This window comes from Leuciscus leuciscus (genome assembly GCF_965113295.1).
Source record: "Leuciscus leuciscus genome assembly, chromosome: 5".
In the NCBI taxonomy this organism is placed as follows: domain Eukaryota; kingdom Metazoa; phylum Chordata; class Actinopteri; order Cypriniformes; family Leuciscidae; genus Leuciscus; species Leuciscus leuciscus.
In genome coordinates, this window is record NC_138729.1 from 51,936,288 (window position 1) to 51,963,023 (window position 26,736).

At 39.7% G+C, this 26,736-nt stretch overlaps 2 protein-coding genes across 2 annotated transcripts in view; both read right to left on the reverse strand.

Moving 5' to 3' along the window:
- LOC309498669 (cytosolic phospholipase A2 gamma-like) overlaps positions 1 to 11,181 on the reverse strand; it is a gene marked incomplete at its 5' end in the record, with an annotated part of 161,069 nt that extends 149,888 nt beyond the window's left edge. The window contains 2 exons of the mRNA XM_082169512.1: positions 10,858 to 10,966; positions 11,114 to 11,181. Of these exons, the coding sequence (XP_082025638.1) occupies positions 10,858 to 10,966; positions 11,114 to 11,181 (177 nt within the window). The remainder of the gene's footprint in view (positions 1 to 10,857; positions 10,967 to 11,113) is intronic.
- On the reverse strand, positions 4,608 to 7,113 carry LOC309499827 (cytosolic phospholipase A2 gamma-like). The gene is made up of 4 exons (XM_082171319.1): positions 6,910 to 7,113; positions 6,664 to 6,818; positions 4,909 to 5,074; positions 4,608 to 4,827 (listed from the first exon to the last, which is right to left on the reverse strand). Exons 1-4 carry the CDS (start codon positions 6,998 to 7,000, stop codon positions 4,667 to 4,669), a joined length of 573 nt encoding a protein of 190 aa, XP_082027445.1. The 5' UTR covers positions 7,001 to 7,113; the 3' UTR covers positions 4,608 to 4,666.
- Positions 11,182 to 26,736: the final 15,555 nt, after the last annotated feature.

Sequence of the window (26,736 nt, forward strand, 5' to 3'; positions counted from 1 at the left end):
CTTTATAGATTGTACCGTCTTGATATGATTCATATTTAGTAGATGACTTGTCCTTTTCTTTACTCAGAACCTTTTCTCTAATATCTTCTTTACCCAAAATGTGAATCAAAGATTTAAGAATTGGGATATACTGGAAACTTCTCTTCTCATTTGGCTCAAGGATATACTCAACAGGCTCAACAACTTGAAATTTTTCTTTATAATAATTCCGTCTCTTGAAACGATGAGGATAGAGGACCAGCACTACTGAGTGCTGTGCTTAGGGGATTGGAATTGCACAATTCTTCCACCAAAGATGTAACAACAGTGTCATCAATGGTTTGGTTATTTTTCATAAAATGTGAAACAATGATACTTTTAACTGATACGCGTCCAGAATTTGCTATGAGGTGAAGATCATCAACCAATTCATCAATGTACCGAACTGAAACATTATGTACACTCTCTAATTTCAACAAGAGAGATGCTATATACTCTACAACTACATTGCTTCCATCTTCCTCTTCATAGTGTGCATTAGTGCTACTGCCTTCATGATTAGCATCATTTTGGACCTCATCCTCTACAGAGGCTTCAAAATCAAATGCTTCCTCTGGTAACCCACAGATAATCCCTGGTTTGAAATCTTGTGATGTATGTGGAGTATGTTTCCTGTGTTTGTGTGTTGCAAACGTCCCATACACATTTGTTTGGTGATCACATCCTATGAAGACACACTTAACAGTCTCGTTATTCTTGAGATGATGGCCTATGTGTTCAAAAAAATCCTTTTCATTGTGAAATCCAGGGTTTTGACACAAAGGGCAGGTAAATGAAAGACTTACTTGTGGTGAATTAAGGGATTTAGCTTCTGGGTGGTATCTTGAGAGGTGAGAGCGGAAGGAACTCCAGGATTTAAAAGAACATGGGCAATCTATATGAATACAAGGCAATGGCTGTGTCCAAAGGTCCCATGATGCAGTCTATAATGCTTTAAAATGTCACTCTTTCCTGGTACCACAGTGCTGCACAATTTACAAGGCCATCCCATCTGTCAATGGGGAGAGAGAAAAAAAAAGTTAGTTACCGCTAGCCTTTTGCATACAAGTCTGATGAAAGCCCTTTAAAAAAATACACTTAAAATACAAGTGAAGATTATCCTGCTGAACAAAACAAGAATGATTAACTTTAGTTCATCGCAGAACTTATTTTAGAAAATAATCGAAAACCTCATGTAAAAACCCCACTGGATTTTTGTAATATCATCATCATCATACAGCACCTACAAGCAGTTAACTAATTACAATATTGGGAGGAGGGATGTTAATACAAATAAATTAGTCAAAAAATCTTCTCACTTAAACAAATGGTTTTAAAATGCATCAACAAAATTAATATAAATATATCAAGAGACAGGGGTTAGACATCTGCACCCAATAATTACAGAGCAATACAAATATGAAATTTGGGTTATGAGTTAGGCCTATGCATAGAGTAACGTTACATTGTGAGCGTACACTTTTGTGAAAGATGAACTATGCCGGATATTTGCCTTAACTATGCTTTACCATAATTAAACAGCTTTGGACTAATTGAGAATCACTCAGCTAACGTTAGCTGTGGCTTCGTGTGTGTCTGTGCGTCTACTACCAAACTATGTCGAGGCCACGACAATGTTTTTGAAGTTACAAACACCTCTGAAACATTAAACTATCACGCAAAGACAACATTACTTATACAACGCACACACACTTAGATTTAAACAGTATGTGGCTCAAGTTAACGAGCTGTTTGAGATAGAGCACATTCGAATTTGGCAGTCGCAAATGTTTGTACACTCTACAAAATGCTGGGTTAAAAACAACCCAATTTGGGTTATTTGGCAACCCAGCGCTGGGTAAATATTGGACAGAACACATGCTGGGTTATTTTGACCCAGCAGGTTGGGTTTTTATACATTAACCCATCTGCTGGGTTGTTTTTAATCAGTGCTGGGTCAAACAACCCCCATGCTACAGGTTATTCATTTTAGATAATAATAATTAAAAAAACGAATAAAAAAAATAAAAAAATAATAACAATAATAACTCTACTGTTTATTGATTCAATTAAAGTGTTTATTCCAGGAAATTAATATAATCATAAATACATTCATGTAAAAAAAATCTGCAACATAAACGGAGGCCCACAAAAATCATTTGTGCTAAAATGTTGGTATGTTAAAAGATTATAAAATGGTAAGATTCTCAAAATTCAAAACTCTACACTTATAAACTGTAAAATGGCCTATAGGTAAAGATTCTCTTCACAAAGAATACAATAAAAAACACATAAGTACATACATTGCAATTCACTTAAATAAGCAATCATTTAGTCCTGTGCAGCAAAAATGTGAAGCACATAAAAACTCTGCATATAAACAGTAAGTACATACATTGCAATTAATTTTAAATAAGCAATCATTTAGTCCGGTGTAGCAAAATAAAAACATGAAACTCTATACATATAAAAATGATAAAAAAAAAAAAAACTGAGTCAACTGTTCCAGAGTTTCCCCATTCACCAAAAAACTGTCCAGCCATTCCAAGCTCCAAGACAAAGGGGAAGGGTTTTGCTTCTCTCTGCCTTTCCAGGTAAAGCACCATCTTGGTTCCAGACTAAATGAGGGAAAGACAATATCAGACACAGATAATTATTTAAAAGTGTGATAATAATAATAATAAAATATTTTACGTAAAGCTACCTTTCACCATCCAACACTGCCGAGTCAAGTAACCCGCAACGTTTCTGGAGATAAAACAGACACCAACAACTGTACTTAGACATTGTGACCGTGTTATAAGTGGAATAATTGATGACAGACCGTGTAAAAATAATAAATGTTATGTGTAACGTAACGTTAGCATAACGGTCGCTAGTTCGACAGACGCAAAATCTAGACTAGAGCATTTGGTCCGTCGTCAATAATTCATAGTTCATTTCAACATAACGTCTTGTTGACTTTATGACTTCTTTGACTAAAGTTTCTTAACGTTAGGATAGTTTTAATAAAACAGGGTTGCTCACCTCTACGCTCGCTCCTGCTTGAACCTCTCGTCCTCCTGTTGACGTAGTGATTTGAAGATTTTGAACAGTGTGGACAAAAGCGTGCGACTCGCGAGGATGTAAGCGCTGGGTCAAAATTTCCAAAACAAACCCAAATGCTGGGTCATTGTCAGCTGATTACGGAGAAAATAACCCAGCAACATAGTCAAAATGCTCAACCCAGCATTTGGGTTTAAAAAATAACCCAGCATTTTTACAGAGCGATGCTTTTGCAGATTGCATAACACAAACACGTTAATTAGAGTAAAATCAAACTTTTAAAAATACAAAGAATTACTTACACGGGGTGCGTGAAGTATAAATTATCCGGCTCCGTGGAAAAACCTGTTCAAATAAACTCCTGGAACAGACAAGCGTGAAGGATTTGCCCGGGCTTGTTCTTCCGTTGATGCAGGTGGACGGGTCGTGTCTTTTTACGTCTGGTATAAACTTTTAAAATGAGTTTTGTACAATCAATTTATGTTGAAGTCCAATGAAATTAATTTCATTATAGAAAATATTAAGTTACGAAAATATTCACACTTTTTACTTATTGATAACTCAAAAAACAAAGAAAGAAAAATTTATTAATTTATTGGAATAAATATAGTTTTTAAAATGAAGTCATATGGACAATAGCACTGAACGACTTTTTACAGTGTGTTTGCTGTATAATATCTTATGACGAGGACAAAACCTTGTTTTTACAGTTTATTAATATAATGTAACAGAAGCAGATTAATACGGTATTCCAAATACAGGCTGGCAGATTTGTTGCTAAAAGTTGCTAAATAATAAGCATTATAAACATTTTTATTATCCGTTTTATTGAATACAACATTTTATTGAACAATTACATTTTATGTATTTTCTTATGGATATATTGATATATTGGCATATTGAAAATTAGTTAACATGCTACCTAACTGATCAACACGTATAAATTAGTAACATATGTGTGTGTGTGTGTGTGTTGTTACCATGCGATCATGACTTGTGCCAGGCTATTGAGCAGAAACTACTGCTGACGTCATTTACAATGCAGTTTTGCAGCCAGGCAGAACGACTTTCAATAATTGCTAAAGGTTCTAAATAAACTTTAAAAACTGCTAAATTTGTTTCCAGATGCCTTTCGGGGGGGAAAGACAAAATGGCCAAATTGTATGCATAAATAATTTTAACATATGTAGCATATTGTTTAAACAGAAATGATTAACATCTGATATTTCCACACAAATCACATTTTTCAGAAAAAAAGTAATAGTGCTAACGTATGTCAAGTAGGCTACTGATTATGAAACTATTTATTATAAAACAGATAAGAATGTAATGTGTACCTTGAAATGCAATGTAAGTCGCTTTGGATAAAAGCGTCTGCCAAATAAATGTAAATGAATGTAATAAATGCATTAAATTGCAATGTAATAAATGCATAAATGTAAATGTAAAAATGTAAATGTGAAAATGACTGATATGAAGAGCAGCTATTTACTCTCCATTTCCAGCCATATGCAAAGCATGCTGAGAACTAACAATGCATGGTATCTGTAAATAAAACCTCTTAATTAAACTAAATCTTTTAAAATCTTTTAATTAAATCTATTTACAGTTTTTTTTTTTCAGTGGCCAGACGGATCTGCTCCAGCAGTTTGTCTTTGTTGTTTGTGATGTTTTTTCCAGCGACCTCCATAAGATCAGTGATCATCTCAGCGCTGTAAGGAAGTTGAAACGTGGTATATTTGTTCCTCCACTCCTCAATTTTATCTGAAGAAACATTAACACACTTAAATCAGAACACAGTTGATATTTCAGTTTTATTCAGGACATTGTAAGATCATAACTTGCCTCCACAGTTGACCACATTAAAGAGAGGGATGTGTATCACGGTTGGAGTGTTTTGGCCTTTGAACACATAGAAGTCCTTCGGTTTTGTTACTTCTTCACTTGGTATGTTGACCTCAGGGAAAGGGATCTTTAGTTCCCTGCACATCCCAGCAGCTTTCGTCACTGTCTGAGGTTGAAATGTATATTTCAGTATAACTTAAAGGGTTAGTTGAGTTGTGTGAATGGAACATTTCAATATGGTTGCCAATCCCAAAAATGGACAGTGTGAACATAGCTTTTAGCATTTCAGCATTTAAGAGAGCACAAAAAAAAAATCAAAAAAAATAGTGGGAGCAGTTTCGGTGAAGAAGAGTAATTGGATCTGGAGTTACCGAAACCATACACAAAACCCCCCCCCCCCAACACATTGTAGACATGCGTTTGCACTGTGCAGAGCGGCTCTCTTGCAATGGCCACGTTCACACAGCAGCAGAATAGACCTTATTCACTGTAGCGCCATCTTTGATTTTTAATGGTAATGAAAGTGAGGCTGTGAGGGATTGACATACATCTCTTCAGTGGGTTGTCCTGTTATTTAATGTATTTTTGGATTGTTCTGCTGACGAAACAGCAAAAATTTCTTGCCAATGAGTTTCAGACAATATAGACGGTGAAAAATTATAAGGAATCACAGGGTCTCTATCCCTCACAGCCTCTCTTTCATACCTGTCATGGTGGCGCTCTGAATAATATGGTTGTATTTTAGTCCTGAAAGGCAGTGGTTCTCAAACCTGTCCTGGGGACTCCCCGCCGCTTTACCTTTTGTAGGTCTCCCTCATCAGACACACTCAATTCAAGTCTTATAGTCTGTACTAATGAGCTGATAAGTTGAATCAGGTGTGTTAGGTGAGGAAGACATGCAAAATGTGCATTGGTGAGGGAGGGGGTCCCCAGTACAGGTGGGCAAACCACAGCTTAAAGGGATAGTACACCCAAACATGAAAATTCTGTCTCAACCTCTTGAAACAACTTCTGCTCTGCTCCGAAGCGAAGGCTTGGTGTGAGTGTTTGCACGCTGCCTTATACACCCGGAAGTGAGGGAGCGGCTTGCGATGTAAATCTCTCTCACCAATGTGCATTGGCTTGTTCTTTTACCACTCGAAGGTTATTGTGAGATCCCAATTCATCAGTCGTTCTGACGTAATGTCGAACATTACTGAGCGATAGTGAACGTGTGTCTACCATGTGCTGCGGTTTTTCATGTGTGGTTTCGGTAACTTGCAGCGATGGAGATACGAGCTGTATGTTATCTAAAGGTTTCAGATCCAGTCTTTAGATCCAAACAGACAGTATTTGAGACAATACTGTCAGATCCTGTGTGAACACAGCTGTAATAAATGCGGTTGTCAAAAATGGCAGTGTGAACATAGCCATAGAATGCAGTTGTCACTCCTGTCAATAACTGAGATGTGTGTAAATGTAACCGTATTAAGGACTCATACAGTACTGAGTGACAATCGTATTATGCTGCTGTGTGAATGTGGCCACATTTTAAACTTTTTTTTTATTCCATAATGGAAATAAACTCTCCAGGTATTAGGCCTAGAACTCATTAAGATATATGCCACATAAAAATGGCTAAAATGAAAACGGTTTTACAGATTTGGAACAACATGAGGACAAATAAAGGATAATTGAATTTACATTTCTAGTGGATCCATTCCTTTAAATCCGCTTTTACGAGAGCATTATTATATAGAGAGAATTATATAATACCGTGAAAGGATCACCGTCACTGAAATCCAGGGAAATGATGAGGTCGATATGTCTCTCTTCTCTCAGCACTGAGAAGTAGGGTGAGTTCAGCAACACTCCAGCGTCTTCATAGTCTCTCGTCTCACTTTCCAGAAGAGCGGGGGGCACTTTCACATCTGACAGTACTGGAGTGAGAGATCACAGTGTGAAATGAGTCTGTTTATTATTCACACTGAATTGCCAGTTAACAAACGTGTCTGTTCTCACCTTTCATGCCGTAAAGGAAGTTATAGTTCCTGCCCCAGGTCCACAGTTTCTCCAGGTCAACATCTGTAGTGCCGACAACAAATACACTCATCAGAATAAAGGTTCTTAGATTATTCTAAGAATAATCTCTTGATTATTTTAAGGTTCTAATTAAATACCATTTTTGGCTGAATATTTTTTCTCAACTGACAATATGGTTCTTTGGAAATTACATGTTTGATTTCTAAGGAATTAGAACATAAAAACATCTTGGTGGAAAGCAGTATCAGCCTTTGTTATGTTTCACTTGAAATGTCTGGAAACCGAAGGGGCCTCCTCTCGGAGATTGGGTGTAAATGTAGTTGTGTGTAAATGTACGCGTTTAACCATCTTTTTCCACTTTTGATTTTATTTCTAGCAAGTAAGTTCTAGCGCTATTGTGGCATTTGCTCACTCTATTTTGTTGTAGATCATTAAAGCATTATTTGGCCTCAGAAGCCTGTCTGAAATCAGTTTTGAGGTACTATCTTTGTGTGCAAACACTGCATACAAAGTCAGTGCCTGATAGAACTGGCCTCAGAATGCAAAGGTCACCTCTGGTGAAAAGGTTCTTCTTTGGTATAAGGCTGTAAATCTGGTTTTGGTTCTGATCACGGTCAGACGTTTTATGGAAACTTAAAGTAAAGTACATCTCAATTGCTTACAAGATGCCTATAGACTGAACTCATAATATGCATGTGCACGCCATCGGCGTTCTCACAGGTTCGCGTTTTTGAAGTTTGTGCAGAAAGAACTTAAGAGTTTTCTGTTAAAGCAGTGTCGTGTTAGCGGCCCCTAAGTTAATAACTAATGATCGTTGTGACGGAAGTGAATCAGTCAAAACTAACTTTGGACAATAACTTTATTCTAGAGCTTCTATAAATCCAAAACAAATCTCTGTTACTTTAATTTCCTATTATCAATGTAAAGCTGCTTTGGAACAATCTACATTGTTAAAAGCGCTATATAAATGAAGATGACTTGACTTGACTTGACAAGATGAAAATGATTTGTTGGTTAAAGTGGTTTTACAAAATCAAAAGTGTAGTAGTACAATGTACAGTGTGCATAATATTAGAGACAGTTCAACCTATCGAATGGGCAGAAGATTAAACAAGGGCCAAAACCTGTTGATTGTTTAAGATATTTGTTGAGTCCATCTGAGAGGAAACTCATCGCCGTTAAAGCATAAACATCCAGATCACCCAGCTGACTTTTAGATCCAGAAAAATCTGTAAAAGAAAAGAACATTATTAAGTGCTTCTTATCAGACAACATAGAATTATAGTTCGTGTTTTTGCTTATTAGCATTTCTAATTTCTTTTATTTACTGATTAGTTGATCTGTCTTTTATGTTTAAGCAAATTATATCAGTTGCACCTTTTATTTGTTCCCAGAGGAATCTTTTATTCTCGTCTCCATCAGCTATAGCGCTGCCACACAGACCTGCAGAAAACACAGTCATGTGTTAAAAAATAATTGAGGGAAAAAACAGCCTGTAATTTTTTCTTTTTACAGTGGAGACGGGTGGGACGTGTCCTCACCACATGTTGCCACAACTTATTTTGACCCCACTATTTTGATGACACAGCTCAAGAAAAGCTTAAAAATTGTTTTGTTTTTTAACTGGACATTCATTTAATTTGTGTTTTTCTGATAATGAGAAGCAGTCTGATGCGTAAAATTATGTAATTTGAGCCCTTAAAATGTTCAGCAGGAATGATTGCTTTTTTAAACTGAGTTTAAAACATATATAATTTTAATTTTACTGTTAATATTTCAGTTTTGAAAATTATCAAATACTACAGCCCTGATCTCCAGATCAATACATCACAGAGACTATTTATCTATTTTAGGCTATTCCTTAATTCAGTTAAAAGTACAGTGTACTAGATAATCTGTAGAATCTTATATTAAGAATAAGAATCAAATATGATAAACTCTCCTGTAACAGAGTTTGTTACCTTGCAGGTACAGCATGTCAATCTCAGGCTGTTTCTTGATCTTACGGCCATTTACAAACTTGCTGCCAAAGCTGGATGTTTCCACAAACGCTCCAGTGAGGGAATAACCGGCTTCATATGGAGTGAACTCAAACCAGGGGTCTGCAGACAGAAACACATCCATATAACAGCTGACACAAACACATTAACTCTGTCTGTCTTTCTCTCTCTCTCTCTCTCTCTCACACACACACACACACACACACACACACACACAGACCTCCATCTTTTCTCTGTTTGCATTGCTTGTCGATCGCTGTGTAGATTGGAAACGGGTCTTTATTGTGTCGGTCCCTCTGATCTGAGAGTGTGTGTTCGTCCACCTGAAGAGAAAAAAATATTTCAGCTGCTGTTATCATGTTGGTGTAGGAGAGACCTGGGACAATTTATTCAGTCACAAACAAGCTCAAGTGAATAACACCTGCTAGTGTAACCGGTTCTCCCTACCCGTTCTGATTCTATCCAGGGTGTCCGGCCTGGAAAGCTAAAGACCGCAGTCTTTATTGTTACTCTTGAGATCAGGGGAGTGAGGTTTACTCGCACAGCTCTCATTGGCCTACGACAGTTACACTAGGAATCGTTTATAAATCTCAGATTTTCAATTTGGTCTCAGACTTTTGACTACTAAATATTATTTTCCTACTAAAGTCAATGGGGTCTATCAACTGGCTGGTTACCGTCATTCTACAAAATATCTTCTTTTGTGTTGAGCAGAAGAAGTTATTAGATAGAACTGTTATACATAAGTAATGAAAAGATATAAGCTTATGCCGTGTGGTTGTTGGCCAGTGTCACTAGCTGAGCAGAAATATTAAGCGTATACTGTCAGTTCTGGCAGGTCACATTTGTCAAGCTCGCATCAGTGACTCTCAGCTGATCAATGTCTACCTATAGGAGTACGCCGCCTATCACTGTATACAAGCTCCTTCAGTATTATCAGCAGCTATCGCATTTCACAGAAGCAAATTACCCTCCTCTCTCCCCAGCTCCTCCTCTCGTCAGTCAGGATTTGGCATTCTGATTCCTGAATAAATTCTTGAATTATATTGTACTTTAAAATCTTGAATTAATGATATGTGCGGGTGTTTCGCGTGCATTCGGCCAATTGACGTACACTAACATCACTAGTAGTTATAGTGCTGGTTTAGACCGTTAAAATCTGGTTAAGTGCTGGTTAAAATCGTTCCTAGTGCTTATCCAGGTACTTATTATCATTTTTAAGTGAACTATTCCTTTAAGATTATACATCATTGAGAGTTTTTTATGAATAGTTACAGACCTCTTTCACACATGCTGCAACGAACAACGCTGCCCAGAAGTCAGTCAAGCTGGGTAGTATTGTGTATTTTTTTTCTTCATTATATTTCTTCAGTTTATCAATTGCAGCTTGTGCCAGTTTGACATAAGCCTCTTTCCAGTTGACTGCAGGACCGTTGAGTCTCTGGACGATCTTGTCTTTCACAGTCTCTAGTTTGGTGGACCAGTCTGGCTCCTGATATAAGGAGGCCATGCACCTTCAGAAGAACAACATATGCTCTCATTTATGACATTCAACCTGTGAGTGTGAGAGTGTGTGTGTGTGTGTGTGTGTGTGTGTGTGTGTGTGTGTGTGTGTGTGTGTGTGTGTGTGTGTGTGTGTGTGTGTGTGTGTGTGTGTGTGTGTGTGTGTGTGTGTGTGTGTGTCAGTGTACCAGGTGGATCCAGAGATTCCGCTCAGATAAAGCATACAGTCCAGAAGACCTGTTTTCTGGAGTTGATCCAGGGATCCCAGCAAACCCACCATGGCTCTTTGTCCTCCTCCAGATCCCAGTAATGCAATGTTTGGCACTTTATTCTGAAACGCAGATTGATTTAGCAAACAATTGATGTTCATCAGCTACAACACCATTTATAAATATCCAGGCAGATAAACAGAGTATAATATTACCTCACTGCAGGTTATCTTAAGTTTCTTCAGGCTTTGTAGAACATCATTTCTCCTTCTGGTGACAAACTCCTCCTCTTTCTTATTCAGAGAGTGTTCGATTCTCACTTCACTGCAGCGACAGACAGACTATTTTAGAAAAGTTATTGTCAGAATTATCCAGTTTTTAGACGTTAACTGTGATGCAATACGGTACTTATATACTGTATATATATAATCAAGTGCAAAGATTTAATCACAGGAGTCTGAGCAAAATTACCTTTCCTGGGGTTTAGATCCTTCCAGTCCCATCTGTGAAAGAGCATAGTCAAATATTGAGGTTAACATCTTTAATTACAAAACTCTGTTCTTGTATAGTCTTGTAAGATTGTGAGGCTTCAGCAATATCAGCACAGCAGCCGTCGACTCTCAGATCAGACAGAAGAGGCTCTTTTATAGGACTCTGAAGGTCTAGATATCATCGTGGGAGGTGGAGGTGATAAACCTGAACTCCAGAGAACAGAAAAAGTTTTCCATGTAATTTCCTTGGGGTGGGTGTGGACCGTAGGGTTACTGTACTGTGTATACCATGTCTAAATGCATAGAAGTGTAAAAGCTAATATGTGTTTGAACTATATGGAGCAGATCGTTTTCAAACCACAAACCCAATGAAATCAGAAACATATCAAATTAAATTAAAACTTAAATACCTAAGCAAAAAGCCCTTTTTGGCTGGTTTTGCTGTGTTGTGGAGACATTACCTCTGCATCTAAATAGTGTGAAAAGTGTGTATTACAGTTTTCTTCAATCGATTTGACCAACTTCTCCAAATCTCCAAATCGGATCATTGCTCTCAAAACAATCAACATGGTGATCTGAACACTTGTCATTTGTAATTTTCATTCATTTCATACAAATTACAAATCATATGCATAGTTTTCTCAAAGCATTGTGCACAAAATCTGGGGGTGTCAATATTTTTATTGATTTTACAAAAATCCATCCCATCTGAGGTCTTGGAGTCTTTAGGTGCGTCATTACAAATGACTGATTATGCAAGTAATTAAAAGCAAGAGATAAGAAAAAAATAAAACCTGTCAATTAGACAAAGGTTAAAAAAACATGGAAGGTTTTGTGTTATCTTATATTGTTTTGACAGTGGTGACCTGAGTTTGGAGAAATTTGAAATTGATTGAGAATAACAGTAAGACAAGAGAGTTCATTTTGTAAAAGTCCACATGTTCAAACCTGCCCAAATAGTTGAAGAAACATCTGTAAGCATTCACATAGCCTCAAAAAATAGTGCATAATAATGTGATGCCACTCCCTTCTTCAGTTACGGTTAGAATTCTCTTTAAATGGGAGTGTTGTTTTTAATAATTACAATCTGGAAATAACAGGATTCAAAACAACTTATCAGGGTTGTTATGGTTAACTATAACTATTGTTCTCATTTAAAGAGAATTCTAACCGTAACTGAAGAAGGGAGGGGCATCACATTATTATGCACCATTTTCATTACTTGAAATAAATGTATTAAACATTATCTGAAATGAAATAAAATATAAAAACTTAAACTTGTTTTATTGCAGCTACTGTATAGTCAAAGCAATGTTTCACATTTTCCTCTAGTTTGACTTGATGATTGCAGGTGGATCTCTAACTTTAAATTAAATTATCCTATTATAACTGTAAAGCCGCTTTGGAACAATCTACATTGTTAAAAGCGCTATATAAATGAAGATGACTTGGAGATGAGACAGCCATGAAGCCCATCAGTATATATATATATATATATATATATAGGGATGATTAGGAGGCCATGATCAATGCTTTATCTGTAGAGAGGTAAAGGGAAGGGAAGGAGGCCTTCACAGGGGAGAGACTAGTGGACACTTCAGGACTGCGTTGTCGTCGCGTACAGGCGCAGGTCCTTCATCAGATCCGGATACAGCCTGGATCCGGTGGACTGCAGTAAACCTTGGGATAAACAGAGAGACTAATATTAGAGTAGACGCCATTCTTCTTATGCTGTAACGAGTACATCAGGATTTATGGGAAGTGTTTCTGGTTCCGGCTGACCTAATCTATGCAGCCTAACATTGAATTATAAAAGTATATAATGTGTTATGTGTATGCTAGGTCAAAGAGATGTGTCTTTAATCTAGCTTTGAACTGACAGAGTGTGTCTGCTTCCCGGACAATGTTAGGAAGACTAAAGCTTGTCTATCAGACAAGGTTAAAGGAGGCCAATTGGAATGAAACTCACTGGGCCTGTTTGACTCACGGCCCTAGAGGCCTGTGAAAAATTCAAAAGAAATAGGCCACCAGGGGGCGCCTTCGTGTTTTTCACTTGCATAAAGGATTGTATATCACGCCGGGGGTTTTGATGCCCAAAAATACCATATGGTAGAACTCCTTATTCTGAGCGACTTTCCTCTATAGGACCGCCACTGTCAATCTAATCGTTCGTTAAATATTGGAGATAATTTCTAAAAGCTACTTTCGAGAACTAGTCCTCAAGTGCTTTATACGATTAGAATCCTAATCTCAAGACGAACATATATATCTCTGATTTCATTTCCATCATTACAATTTTCCGCAATTTTTCCACCATTTTTAATTCTCCGAAAAACTCCTCATAGGCCGTTTGTCTGATTATCTCGAAACTTCACATGCATCATCCAGAGACCCTCATGGCCAAATCTTGCCAAAAGAATTTAGATCAGTGATTCATGCTCGCAACAGGATGCCAAAACGTTTGATGTAGGCAGGGCCACTTTCACTGAAATGGCTATAACTTTTCAATGCATTCAGTTATTTTCACCAAACTTGTTATACTCATGTGGACCTTCTCAGCCTCCCCGGGAAAGTCTATGCCAGGGTACTGGAGAGGAGAATATGGCCGATAGTAGAACCTCGGATTCAGGAGGAACAGTGCGGTTTTCGTCCAGGCCGTGGAACACTGGACCAGCTCTATACCCTCTCCAGAGTGCTGGAGGGTTCATGGGAGTTTGCACAACCAATCCACATGTGCTTTGTGGATTTGGAGAAGGCATTCGACTGTGTCCCTCGCGGCATCCTGTGGAGGGTGCTCTGGGAGTATGAGATCCGGGGCCCTTTGCTAAGGGCTGTCCGGTCCCTGTACGACCAGAGCAGTAGCTTGGTTCGCATTGCCAGCAGTAAGTCATACTTGTTGGATTCCGGCAGGGCTGCCCTTTGCTTTTATGGACAGAATTTCTAGGTGCAGCCAGGGGCTCAGGTTTGGGGACCACACGATTTTGTCTCTGCTCTTTGCGGATGATGTTGTCGTGGGACAGTTTGCAGCCGAGTGTGAAGCAGCTGGGATGAGAATCAGCACCTCCAAATCCGAGGCCATGGTTCTCAGTCGGAAAAAAAGGGTGGCTTGCCCACTTCAGGTTGGTGGAGAGTTCCTGCCTCAAGTGGAGGAGTTCAAGTATCTTGGGGTCTTGTTCACGAGTGAGGGAAGGATGGAACGGGAGATTGACAGATGGATTGGTGCAGCTTCTGCAGTAATGCAGTCGATGTACCGGTCTGTCGTGGTGAAGAAAGAGCTGAGCTGCAAGGCGAAGCTCTCGATTTACCGGTCAATCTACGTTCCTACTCTCACCTATGGACAGGCCTTCCTTAAATCCTTAAATCTCAGGATTTAGACCATACCATAGTACCGAGACAGCACTCATTAGAGTCACAAATGATTTGCTCTTATCATCCGATCGTGGTTGTATCTCGCTATTAGTGTTACTCGATCTAAGTGCTGCATTTGACACTATCGACCACAACATTCTTTTAAATAGACTCAAAAATTATGTTGGCATTAGTGGAATTGCACTAGCATGGTTTAAATCATACTTATCTGACCATTATCAGTTTGTAGCAGTAAATGAAGAGATGTCTTATCGATCACAAGTTCAGTATGGCGTACCACAAGGCTCAGTACTAGGACCGCTGCTGTTCACTCTGTATATGCTACCATTAGGAGATATCATTAGGAAACATGGAATTAGCTTTCACTGTTATGCCGACGATACTCAGCTGTATATTTCTTCAAAACCTAACGAAACTTACCAATTCACAAAATTAACGGAATGCATAGCTAATATAAAAGTTTGGATGACTAGTAATTTCCTACTTCTAAATTCTGAAAAAACAGAGATTCTAATTATTGGACAAAAAACTTCCTCACGTAATAATCTAGAATACTGTCTAACACTTGATGGCTGCTCTGTTAAGTCTTTGTCATCGGTTAGGAACCTGGGTGTGCTCTTTGATACCAATCTTTCATTTGAAAGTCACGTGTCTCGAGACTGGATTACTGTAATGCTTTATTAGCTGGTTGTCCTGCATCCTCAATAAACAAGCTACAGTTAGTCCAAAATGCCGCCGCTAGAGTTCTTACGAGATCAAGAAAATATGATCATATAACACCGATTTTATCATCATTGCATTGGTTACCTATAAAGCTCCGTATTAATTATAAGATATTGCTACTGACTTATAAAGCCCTAAACGGCTTAGCTCCAGTCTATTTAACGGATCTTCTATCGCCCTATAATCCATCGCGCTCTTTAAGATCACTAAATTCAAGGCTTTTGGTCATACCTAGGATATCCAGAACCACCAAAGGAGGGAGAGCATTTTCACATTTGGCTCCAAAACTCTGGAATAGTCTTCCTGATACTGTTCGTTGCTCAGACTCGCTCTCCCAGTTTAAAACTAGATTAAAGTCGCATCTCTTCAGCCAGGCATTCATATAATCCTACAGTTCAAACTACAATCCGGCCTCTGGCTCATAAATGCCAGAGGAGAACTGGCCCCCGACTGAGCCTGGGTTCTCCCAAGGTTTTTTTTCTCCATTAGGTCACCTGATGGAGTTTTAGGACACCATTAGGTCACTTGATGGAGTTTTTCGGTTCCTTGCCACTGTTGCCTTTGGCTTGCTCAGTTGGGGATATTTTGGGGATATTTAATTTAATTTTATCAATCAATAAATTGATAAAGGGAAAGCAATCGGGGAACTTACCAACGCTGTCCGTGATCTCACAATTCAGAGGTCTGACCCAACTTGTGAGCAGTGTTGGGCAAGTTACTTAAAAAAAGTAATTAGTTATAGTTACTAGTTACTTCTCACAAAAAGTAACTGCGTTAGTAACTGAATTACATAATTACAAAAGTAACTAATTACCAGGGAAAGTAACTATTGCGTTACTTAAAAAAAAAAAAAAAAAAGTTTAAATATAAGAAATTTCTTGGATACACCCAATATGAAATGTTAAATGAATGAAATTGACACTAAATAGAACATATTATTATTATAAAACATTGTACACTAATCTACACTATTTTAATGTTGCTGTGGGACAATGTGAGAGACACCTATTAACTTAAATATTCAAATATTATCATTACTATAGTGCAACAATAAAACAATAGATGGTTTAGAACTTTTAATATTTATTGCACAGACCACAACTGGCCAACAAATAAGTCTAAAAATAAATTATGCTTCTTAAGAAATGTACCAAAAATAAATAAATAGTAGCCTAATAAAAATATACATACACATACACTAGTGCATATAATTAAAATGATAAAACTCACACACCTTTACAACTGGTAGACATTCTGTATAGCCTACTTGAAGTATTTTCTTCCTCACAATAGTAAGTTTAACAAAAAGTGCTTTCAATATGATATTGAACAATGTATCAACATAAATAATAATAATACGATATAATCTTTTGGGGGTTTATTTTTATAACCTACAGAGAACGTCATCATCAGAGGTTATTTTAGCCAAATTCTAGTCGTGTTTGCCGCACGTGCTCACAACCGTCAAACAAATATGTTTGAACGTTCCCTGCAGGCTATTTTGGAGTTTATGTTATATAAACTAATTAAAACATTGCATATGATACCAATATGCTACAGAGATTATTCAAATGCTGATATGTGTAATTTATTTATAAATAAAGTATTTATGCTCGGACACATTCGGTCACTGTCGCGCACTGTCAAGCGCGTTCTCGGACACACTCGGTCTCTCTCGCGCACTGTCGAGCGCGTTCTCGGACACACTCGGTCTCTCTCGCGCACTGTCGAGCACGTTCTCGGACACACTCGGTCTCTCTCGTGCACTGTCGAGCACGCTCGCGGCATTCGCCTCGATTTTGTCGAGTCCCGCGCCTCATAAACACTCACACACCAGAGAAAAAAACTTTGCAGCTCCTATGGCTGAGAGAGAGCCTACTCGGCTGAAAACCGCTTCAGTGAGCTCAATTAAAGTAACGCCGCATTTTTATTGACAGTAACGGTAACGGCGTTGTAATGGAGGAAGCAGTAATTAGTTCGATTACTCGTTACTGAAAAAAATAACGCCGTTAGTAACGCCGTTTATTTATAACGCCGTTATTCCCATCACTGCTTGTGAGAAACCTAGTAAGCCCAAGTTTAAGCCAAAGTATACCCGAGATGGTCAACCCATTTGTTTGAGATGTGAAGGCGTTGGGCACATAGCCAGGCAATGCACGGGCAGCGCTTTCAAGAAAACCCTGTGCCAGCTACGCCTGAGTCTCCGGTTCCGGGAAACTGTGCGCCTCCATTGCGAAGAGCCGAGCAATGAGAGGTGGCACCAATGGCTCAAAGACTGGCACACTGACAAAAGAGAGGTTTCTGGAGCGTGCAGTGGGCCAGTGCCCAGAAGTGGAAATTCACGCTGGAGGGGTAGCAATTCGGTGCCTGTTAGACACTGCCAGTAATGTGAGTACTTTGACAGAGAGCTTCTTCAAAGAACATCTTCATGGCGAAGACAAAGACCTACATTGTACGAGCAAGTGGTTAAAGATTACTGCTGCCAACGGTTTGCCTCTTCCCTACCTTGGGTATGTTGAACTTGATATCCAGGTAATGGGGTTGACTATACCTGGTTGTGGGTTCTTGGTGATACGTGACCAGAATGATGGGGAGACTGACTCAGCGCCCCCAGGCATACTTGGCATGAACATAGCACAGCGTTGTAAACAATTAATCCTAGCTGAGTTTGACCATGCTTTGGAGGGGACGTTGGATGCTGACTGGAAAGCCGTCCTTAACAGAGTCCAAGAGGCTGCCCCAGTAGGAGTGAACTCTATGGTCCGGGTAGCAGGCACACGCAAGTTGTACATATCTGCAGCCTCCGTGGCTACAATTCAGGCCAGAACACACAAAGAAGTAGCTGGAAACAGAGACTTAAGCTTGTTTGAGCCAGGTAAGGCATCATTGCCAGGTGGCTTGGTCCTGGTTCCTACCTTGGTTCTACCTGGTAGGCGGGTATTCCCAGTGCAGGTAGTAAACTTGTCTTCGGAAGGTGTGTGGCTGCCACCGAAGGTGAAACTAGGGGTTCTTGCCCAGGGTCATTATGTTGAGATCAGCTCCTGTGAAGTTAGATTCCATCATATCTCTGCAGATCATGAAGAGGTTAGGGTTAACCAGAGGTCAATGACAGGGGTTAGCGGTGACCTGCCGTGTCCCTTGGAGAAGGTACAGATCGGTGGTACCCCTGCACAACAGGCAGAGCTGAAGGCGCTTCTGAGGGGATACCTGGATGTGTTTGCTATCACTGATGAAGACCTTGGTTATACTGAACTTGTAAAGCACGAGATTCCCCTAAACGATGACCTTCCTGTGTCATAGTCTTACCGACGTATACCCCCAAACCAATTCCAGGAAGTGAAGGACCATATCTCTGGACTGCTCAAAAAGTGTGTCATTCAAGAAAGCTCCAGTTCGTATGCATCTCCAGTGGTGTTAGTCCGGAAGAATAATGGGAGTCTTCGGTTATGTGTGGACTACCGGAAGCTGAACTGTAAAACTAGGCGTGATGCATTCCCGTTGCCACGAATAGATGAGAATGAATGACCTGGTCTTTCAAATGGTACTCATCTATTTGGACGATTTGCTGGTGTACTCAAGTACGTTTGAGGGACACTTAGTGAGGCTTGAGACCGTGTTACAGAGACCGTGGAGGGAAGTGCACGTCAGACTGGAAGAGAGAAAAGTTAGAAACGAGAGTTACACAGCGAAATAAATAGTTGATAAAACTGTTAAAGAGAGGACATTTCCAGCTTTATATCAACTTGTGAGTGTGTGGTGACTACAGTTGTGTGATTTTATCGAGTGGATGGGTTAATTTGCCGATCATACAGGCATTGTGTTCCTGCACGTGAGAGATTGCCCGTGGGGAAGGGGAATTCAGATCACGTTGACGGAGATTGAGCGTGAGTTAACCTGAAATATGTTGTAAGAGTTGTTCAAATGTTAAATAACTGTTTATTTCATATAATAACTGAACATGCAGTAACTCCTGTCCTTTATACTGTGTTAGAGGGGAGAGAAACGATACGTGAGATCACACAGGTGCCAATTACCACGTGAGCTTTTTCTGTGTGCTTCAGAGGCTTAATAAGAGTGAGTTTTGTTCATTTTATTCTCCCAAAGTGTTTCCGTATATTGCATGAAAAGGATTGTACTATGTGTAAAGTGTGTACTGTTATCGTTAGTCTATTTACCGATTAATATGCTCAAAAGAAGATAAACATGTGAACTGTGTATAAAATGGGTGATGCATTCATCTGGTGAAATGTGCTGATTGCTCATATTCTGTTCTATTTGTTTTATTAGGCACAAACAGACCACTGCCGTTGTTTTGTACACCCTTTATACATTTTGTAACTTGGTTTGCACTGGTTTAAGTTGAATGGGGCATGTGATTTGGAGTTTTATTTGAGATTGTGTGAAGAATCCTTTTTCACATTATTGCTTACTATTTTATTTCCTGTACCCATTGAAGAAAAGTCAAGTCAAGTCAAGTCAAGTTTATTTGTATAGCGCTTTTCACAATACAGATTGTATCAAAGCAGCTTCACAGTATTAAATTAAAATAATACAACAAAGTTTTTTCAAGAGGAATTTATTGATTGATAAAATTAAATTAAATATCCCCAAAATATCCCCAACTGAGCAAGCCAAAGGCAACAGTGGCAAGGAACCGAAAAACTCCATCAAGTGACCTAATGGTGTCCTAAAACTCCATCAGGTGACCTAATGGAGAAAAAAAAACCTTGGGAGAACCCAGGCTCAGTCGGGGGCCAGTTCTCCTCTGGCATTTATGAGCTAGAGGCCGGATTGTAGTTTGAACTGTAGGATTATAAGAATGCCTGGCTGAAGAGATGCGACTTTAATCTAGTTTTAAACTGGGAGAGCGAGTCTGAGCAACGAACAGTATCAGGAAGACTATTCCAGAGTTTTGGAGCCAAATGTGAAAATGCTCTCCCTCCTTTGGTGGTTCTGGATATCCTAGGTATGACCAAAAGCCTTGAATTTAGTGATCTTAAAGAGCGCGATGGATTATAGGGTGATAGAAGATCCGTTAAATAGACTGGAGCTAAGCCGTTTAGGGCTTTGTAAGTCAGTAGCAATATCTTATAATTAATACGGAGCTTTATAGGTAACCAATGCAGTGATGATAAAATCGGTGTTATATGATCATATTTTCTTGATCTCGTAAGAACTCTAGCGGCGGCATTTTGGACTAACTGTAGCTTGTTTATTGAGGATGCAGGACAACCAGCTAATAAAGCATTACAGTAATCCAGTCTCGAGGTCATGAATGCATGAACTAACTTTTCTGCATCAGAAACTGATAGCATATTACGTAGCTTAGCAATGTTTCTAAGGTGGAAAAAGGCTGTTTTTGTAACATATGAAATATGATTTTCAAAAGACAGGTTGCAATCGAGTATAACACCCAGGTCTTTTACTGTAGAGGATAAAGTAACAGGACATCCTATGATGTTAAAGTTGTATTGTGCGATGTTTTGTGGGCGGTTTTTTGAACCGATAAGTATTACCTCTGTCTTGTCTGGATTTAATAAAAGAAAATTACGCGTCATCCAATCTTTTATATCTTTAACACACTCTGTCAATTTGGAAAATGTAGCGTTTTCATCCGGCCGTGATGAAATATACACTGCTCAAAAAAATAAAGGGAACACTTTTTAATCAGAGAATATCATCAAGTCAGTTAAACTCCTGGGATATTGATCTGGTCAGTTAAGTAACAGAGGGGGTTGGTAATCAGTTTCAGCTGCTTTAGTGTTAATGACATTAACAGCAGGTCCACTAGATGGGCAACAGTGAGACAACCCCCAAAACAGGAATGGTTTTACAGGTGGAGGCCACTGACATTTTTTTTCCCTACTCATCTTTTCGGACTGTTTTTCACCAGTTTTGCATTTGGCTAGGGTCAGTGTCACTACTGGTAGCATGGGGCGATACCTGGACCCTACAGAGGTTGCGCCGGCAGTCCAGCTCCTTCAGGATGGCTCATCAATACGTGCCATTGCCAGAAGGTTTGCTGTGTCTCCCAGCACAGTCTCAAGAGCATGGAGGAGATTCCAGGAAGACAGACAGCTACTCTAGGAGAGCTGGACAGGGCCGTAGAAGGTCCTTAACCCATCAGCAGGACCGGTATCTGCTCCTTTGTGCGAGGAGGAACATGATGAGCACTGCCAGAGCCCTACAAAATGACCTCCAGCAGGCCACTGGTGTGAATGTCTCTGACCAAACAATCAGAAACAGACTTCATGAGGGTGGCCTGAGGGCCCGACGTCCTCTAGTGGGCCCCGTGCTCACTGCCCAGCACCAGGGAGCTCAATTGGCATTTCCCATTGAACACCAGAATTGGCAGGTCCGCCACTGGTGCCCTGTGGTTTTCACAAATGAGAGCAGGTTCACCCTGAGCACGTGACAGACAGGAAAGGGTCTGGAGAAGCCGTGGAGAATGTTATGCTGCCTGTAACATCGTTCAGCATGACCGGTTTGGTGGTGGGTCAGTGATGGTCTGGGGAGGCATATCCATGGAGGGATGCATAGACCTCTGCAGGCTAGACAATGGCACCCTGACTGCCATTAGGTATCGGGATGAAATCCTTGGATCCATTGTCAGACCCTATGCTGGTGCAGTGGGTCCTGGGTTCCTCCTGGTGCACAACAATGCCCGGCCTCATGTGGCGAGAGCATGCATGCAGTTCCTGGAGGATGAAGGAATGATACCATTGAAGGGCCACCACGCTCACCTGACCTACATCCAATAGAACACCTCTGGGACATTGTGTTTCGGTCCATCTGACATCACCTGGTTGCACCTCAGACTGTCCAGGAGCTCAGTGATGCACTGGTCCAGATCTGGGAGGAAATACCCCAGGACACCATCCGTCGTCTCATTAGGAGTATGCCCCGACGTTGTCAGGCATGCATACAAGCACGTCGGGGCCATACAAACTACTGAGTACCATTTTGAGTTGCTGCAATGAAATTTCAGCAAAATTGACAAGCCTGCTACATCATTTTTTCACTTAGATTTCCGGGGTGTCTTTGAATTCAATCCTCTGTAGGTTGATCATTTTCATTTCCATCAAACGAATGTGGCATCCTTTCGTTCATAACACATTACCCAGTCCATATTAGTATAGATATCCAGCATGACATTTTTCCCCATTGAGATCTGATGTGTTTTCAAAGTGTTCCTTTAATTTTTTTGAGCAGTGTATATTTGAGTGTCATCAGCATAACAATGGAAACTAATTCCATGTTTCCTTATAATATTTCCAAGTGGCATCATATATATTGAAAATAACAGAGGGCCTAACACAGATCCCTGCGGCACTCCATAGTTTACTGGAGTTATGATCGATTTTTCTCCATTTAAATAGACAAAATGGTAGCGGTCAGATAGGTATGATTTGAACCAGCTTAGTGCTTGTCCTTGAACACCAGTATAATTTTGTAGTCGATCTAAGAGTAATGTATGATCAATAGTATCGAAAACAGCACTAAGATCAAGTAAAACTAGTATTGAGATACAGCCTTGGTCAGAAGCTAAAAGTAAATCATTTGTGATTTTAACAAGCGCAGTTTCAGTGCTATGATGCGGTCTGAATCCAGACTGAAACTTTTCATAGATATAATTTTGTTGCAAGAAAGAGCCCAGTTGAGCGGACACCACTTTTTCTAATATTTTAGACATAAATGGAAGATTTGAAATGGGTCTATAATTTGCTAGATTATTATGATCTAATTGTGGTTTCTTAATGAGAGGTTTTATAACTGCCAGTTTAAATGTTCTTGGAACATGACCTAAAGATAAAGACGAGTTAATAATATTGAGGAGAGGCTCTTCCACTACAGGTAACACTTCTTTCAGTAGTTTAGTTGGTATAGGATCTAATAAACATGTTGTTGTTTTAGATGAAGTGATAAGTTTATTTAACTCTTTTTGTTCTATAGTTGTAAAGCACTGTAATTGTTCTTGCGGGGTGATAATTGAAGCTGAATTATAATGCGCGATTGAAGATTGAACGTTTACAATTGTGGTTCTGATGCTTTCTATTTTCTCAGTGAAGAAGTTCATGAAATCATTACTACTGAACTGTAACGGGATATTTTGTTCGGGTGACGTCTGTTTATTTGTTAGTCTAGCCACGGTGTTAAATAAAAACCTTGGATTGTTTTGGTTGTTTTCTATTAGTTTGCGGAGGTGCTCAGCCCTGGCCGCTTTTAGGGCCTTTTTATAACGTGACATACTGTCTTTCCAAGCGATTCGAAAGACCTCTAAATTAGTTTGTTTCCATTTACGCTCTAAAATACGGGTTTCTCTCTTTAAAGCATGCGTAGTATTGTTATACCATGGTGCTTTATTTTTCTCTCTGACCTTTTTTAATTTAATAGGTGCAACAACATCCAATGTTCTAGAGAGAATGGTGCTCATAGTGCTAGTTAGTTCTTCTAGTTCATCTTTTTGTTTGGGTTCAGGCAGCAGCTGAGACAGATTAGATAAGCAATTTGAGAAATTATCTATGGTGGATGGGAGGATTGTTCTGCCTGGTTGATAACGCGACGCCGCATGACATATTACAGCAGTACGTAATATGCAAGTTACCATGTAGTGATCAGTGACTTCATCACTTTGTGGAATGATATCTATATCGGTTGGATCGGTTCCATGTGATATAATTAAATCGAGTGTATGATTAAGACGATGTGTTGGTCTGGTGACGTTTTGCTTGACCCCAAATGAATTTAATAAATCTGTAAACGCAGCTCCTAACGCATCATTTGGATTATACGTGTATGTTAAAATCTCCAACAATTAATGCTTTATCGACATTGACTAATAGGTCTGAGAGAAAATCTGCAAACTCTTTTAGGAAATCAGCGTAAGGCCCTGGCGGTCTATATACGGTAGCCAAGGCTAGATATAATAGGGATGTTTTTCTAACATCTAAGAGCGTAACATTTAGTACAAGTACTTCAAATGAAATAAACTTATAACCCGTTTTCTGAGTAACATTTAGAAAATCTTTATAAATGGTTGCAACACCTCCGCCACGACCAATCAGACGGGGCTCATGCTTATAACAGTATCCAGGAGGAGTAGACTCATTAATACCGAAATAATCATTTGGTTTAAGCCAGGTTTCAGTAAGGCAAAGTACATCGAAGCTATTATCTGTGACTATTTCATTTACAATAACTGCCTTAGGTTGTGAGTGATCTAATGTTTAGAAGACCTAGCTTTAGAAATAGTTTTTGTTTACTAATAGCAACATTTTCTGTTTTAATAACAATTAGATTTTTCCTAGATCCTGCATTAGATTTATTATTTGATCTCACTAAACGAGGAATAGACACGGTTTCTATGCAATGTTCTACACTAGTATTTATATCAGTTGAATTGGTGCAGCAGAGACTATGATTTGGACTTTTGGTTACTAGTCAAAGGGTATTTAACATTTTGGAGATGTTATCTGACAGAAGATCCGCTCCGAATCTGCTTGGGTGTAAGCCATCAGCACGGAAAAGCCTAGGACGCTCCCAAAACAGATTCCAATTATTTACAAAGAGCAGTTTCTGCTCATTGCACCATGACATTAACCATTCATTTAGCGCAAATAATCTGCTGAACTTTTCATGCCCTAGTCGGTACGTGGGAAGCGGTCCTGACACAATGATCGTTGTTTCAGGCGATGTGCTGCGTACCGTATCGATTAGATTCCTGAAGTCTTTCTTCAGAATCTCCGTTTGGCGCAGCCTGATGTCGTTCACTCCCGCGTGCAGGACCACAGTTCCGACGCGCTCGTCACCGTTCATGATCTCGGGAACGCGAGCAGCGATTTCAGAAACACGAGCACCAGGAAAGCAGTGACTTTGCACCTTACTTTTACCTAACGTAGCGTGTACGTGCCGAACGATGGAATCGCTGATGATCACAGCATCGCGTTCTGTTTCGCGAAGAGGGGAGAAGCTGTTTTGTGTGGATAACTCGAAAACCGGGAGGGTCGGAGAAAGTCTTGGTCTAAACCTGACTCGCGTCTTCCGCTGCGGAACCACCCAGGTTTCGTGGTGGCGTGTTGGAGCCGGAGTGAACGAGACCATGGCTGATTGCGACCGATGCTGAGGAACGCATGGAGTAGACGCGGTCGGAGTCAGCGGGTTAGTAATGTTAAACACTGATTTGTGTGCATCGGCGCGTGATGTTTCAAGAGCCAAACACCGGTCTCTCAGCTCGGCCTGTCTCAATAAAAGGTCGTGGATCTGTTTCTCAACAGCTTCCAGCTCAGACTGCAGTGCGTGCAGCTCAAATGTGTCCTCACCTGCACCAAACGGTAGACTACTTACATCTGATATATTTGCCATTTTAACAGATGGACAGTGAGTTAGCAACGAAGCTACCAGTGATGCTATCAATATTAATACTAATTTATGACTGAAGTCTTGGATATAATCTTGGATATAAAATGTTTGTTTGTAAGTGAGTGTGGAGAAGACGCGTTCAGCCGTGATCCACGGACGTAACCTTAAAGAGTATGCAGCGTTAGATCACTAATAGGCTTGAGACGCGTCTGCTCAACAGTCCGCGTTGTAACTATGAGGTTTTTTATTTAATTTAATTTATTTATTTATTTATTTGTATTTTTTTTAATGTTTTTTAGTGGTAGGGGTGTAGAGTAGACGCACGATAGGCGAAAATAAATAAATAAATGTTTGTTTGTAAGTGAGTGTGGAGAAGACGCGTTCAGCCGTGATCCACGGACGTAACCTTTAAGAGTATCCAGCGTTGGATCACTAATAGGCTTGAGACGCGTCTGCTCAACAGTCCGCGTTGTAACTATGAGGTTTGAGCAGTAACGTTAGTGCTTCTCAGTGAGGAAAAGTAGAAAATGTTCGTTGTAAGCGAGTTTAAAGAGAAAAATCAAGAATTATAAATCAAATCGATAGAGCTCCAAAAACAACAACGCATTCAGACGCAACGCATGATAATAACAGGACAAGACATTACTCACCGTGTTTGTGGAGTGTTTCTTACTCACCTGAGCTTTTATGAACTCAAAGGCGCGAGAGAAAATAAATAAATAAAAATAGCTGAGCGCACGGGTGGCGCGTTAACAGGCTAGCGAATTACTAGCGTGTTGTGCTAGTAGTAACGGAAGCCAGTGTTGTGCCTGAACGCGTTCATTGAACGATAGTTCATGAACTCGTTCATATTTTGGGCGAACGTGAACTGAACGTACTCTATTACTGCCTGATGAACGTTACTGTGAACTCGTTCATTCTGGTGTCTGTGAACGGCACGCTCTCTCAGTTTAACTTCGTTCAAAAGGTGCAAGATTTCTATAGAAATGTATTTGTCCCGTTCGGAACCTCCGTTGTCCCGATTATTAGCCTATTGACGCTGATCTATGACTGAATCTGATACAACAGCAACACGGCACTTGATCACGACACCAGTCATCATCCAATCACAGTCCACACTCACGCGCATCAGACCATACGAATAACAAACTC

What these genes read in the sequence shown, in the direction of transcription:
- LOC309499827 (XM_082171319.1), bottom strand. Translation starts at nt 7,000, where the DNA reads ATGAGTGTATTTGTTGTCGGCACTACAGATGTTGACCTGGAGAAACTG. An exon ending in CTTCCTTTACGGCATGAAAG is followed by an intron (nt 6,819 to 6,909) that starts GTGAGAACAGAC and finishes CAGTACTGTCAG; the next exon opens with ATGTGAAAGTGCCCCCCGCT. An exon ending in GTGACGGTGATCCTTTCACG is followed by an intron (nt 5,075 to 6,663) that starts GTATTATATAAT and finishes TTTCAACCTCAG; the next exon opens with ACAGTGACGAAAGCTGCTGG.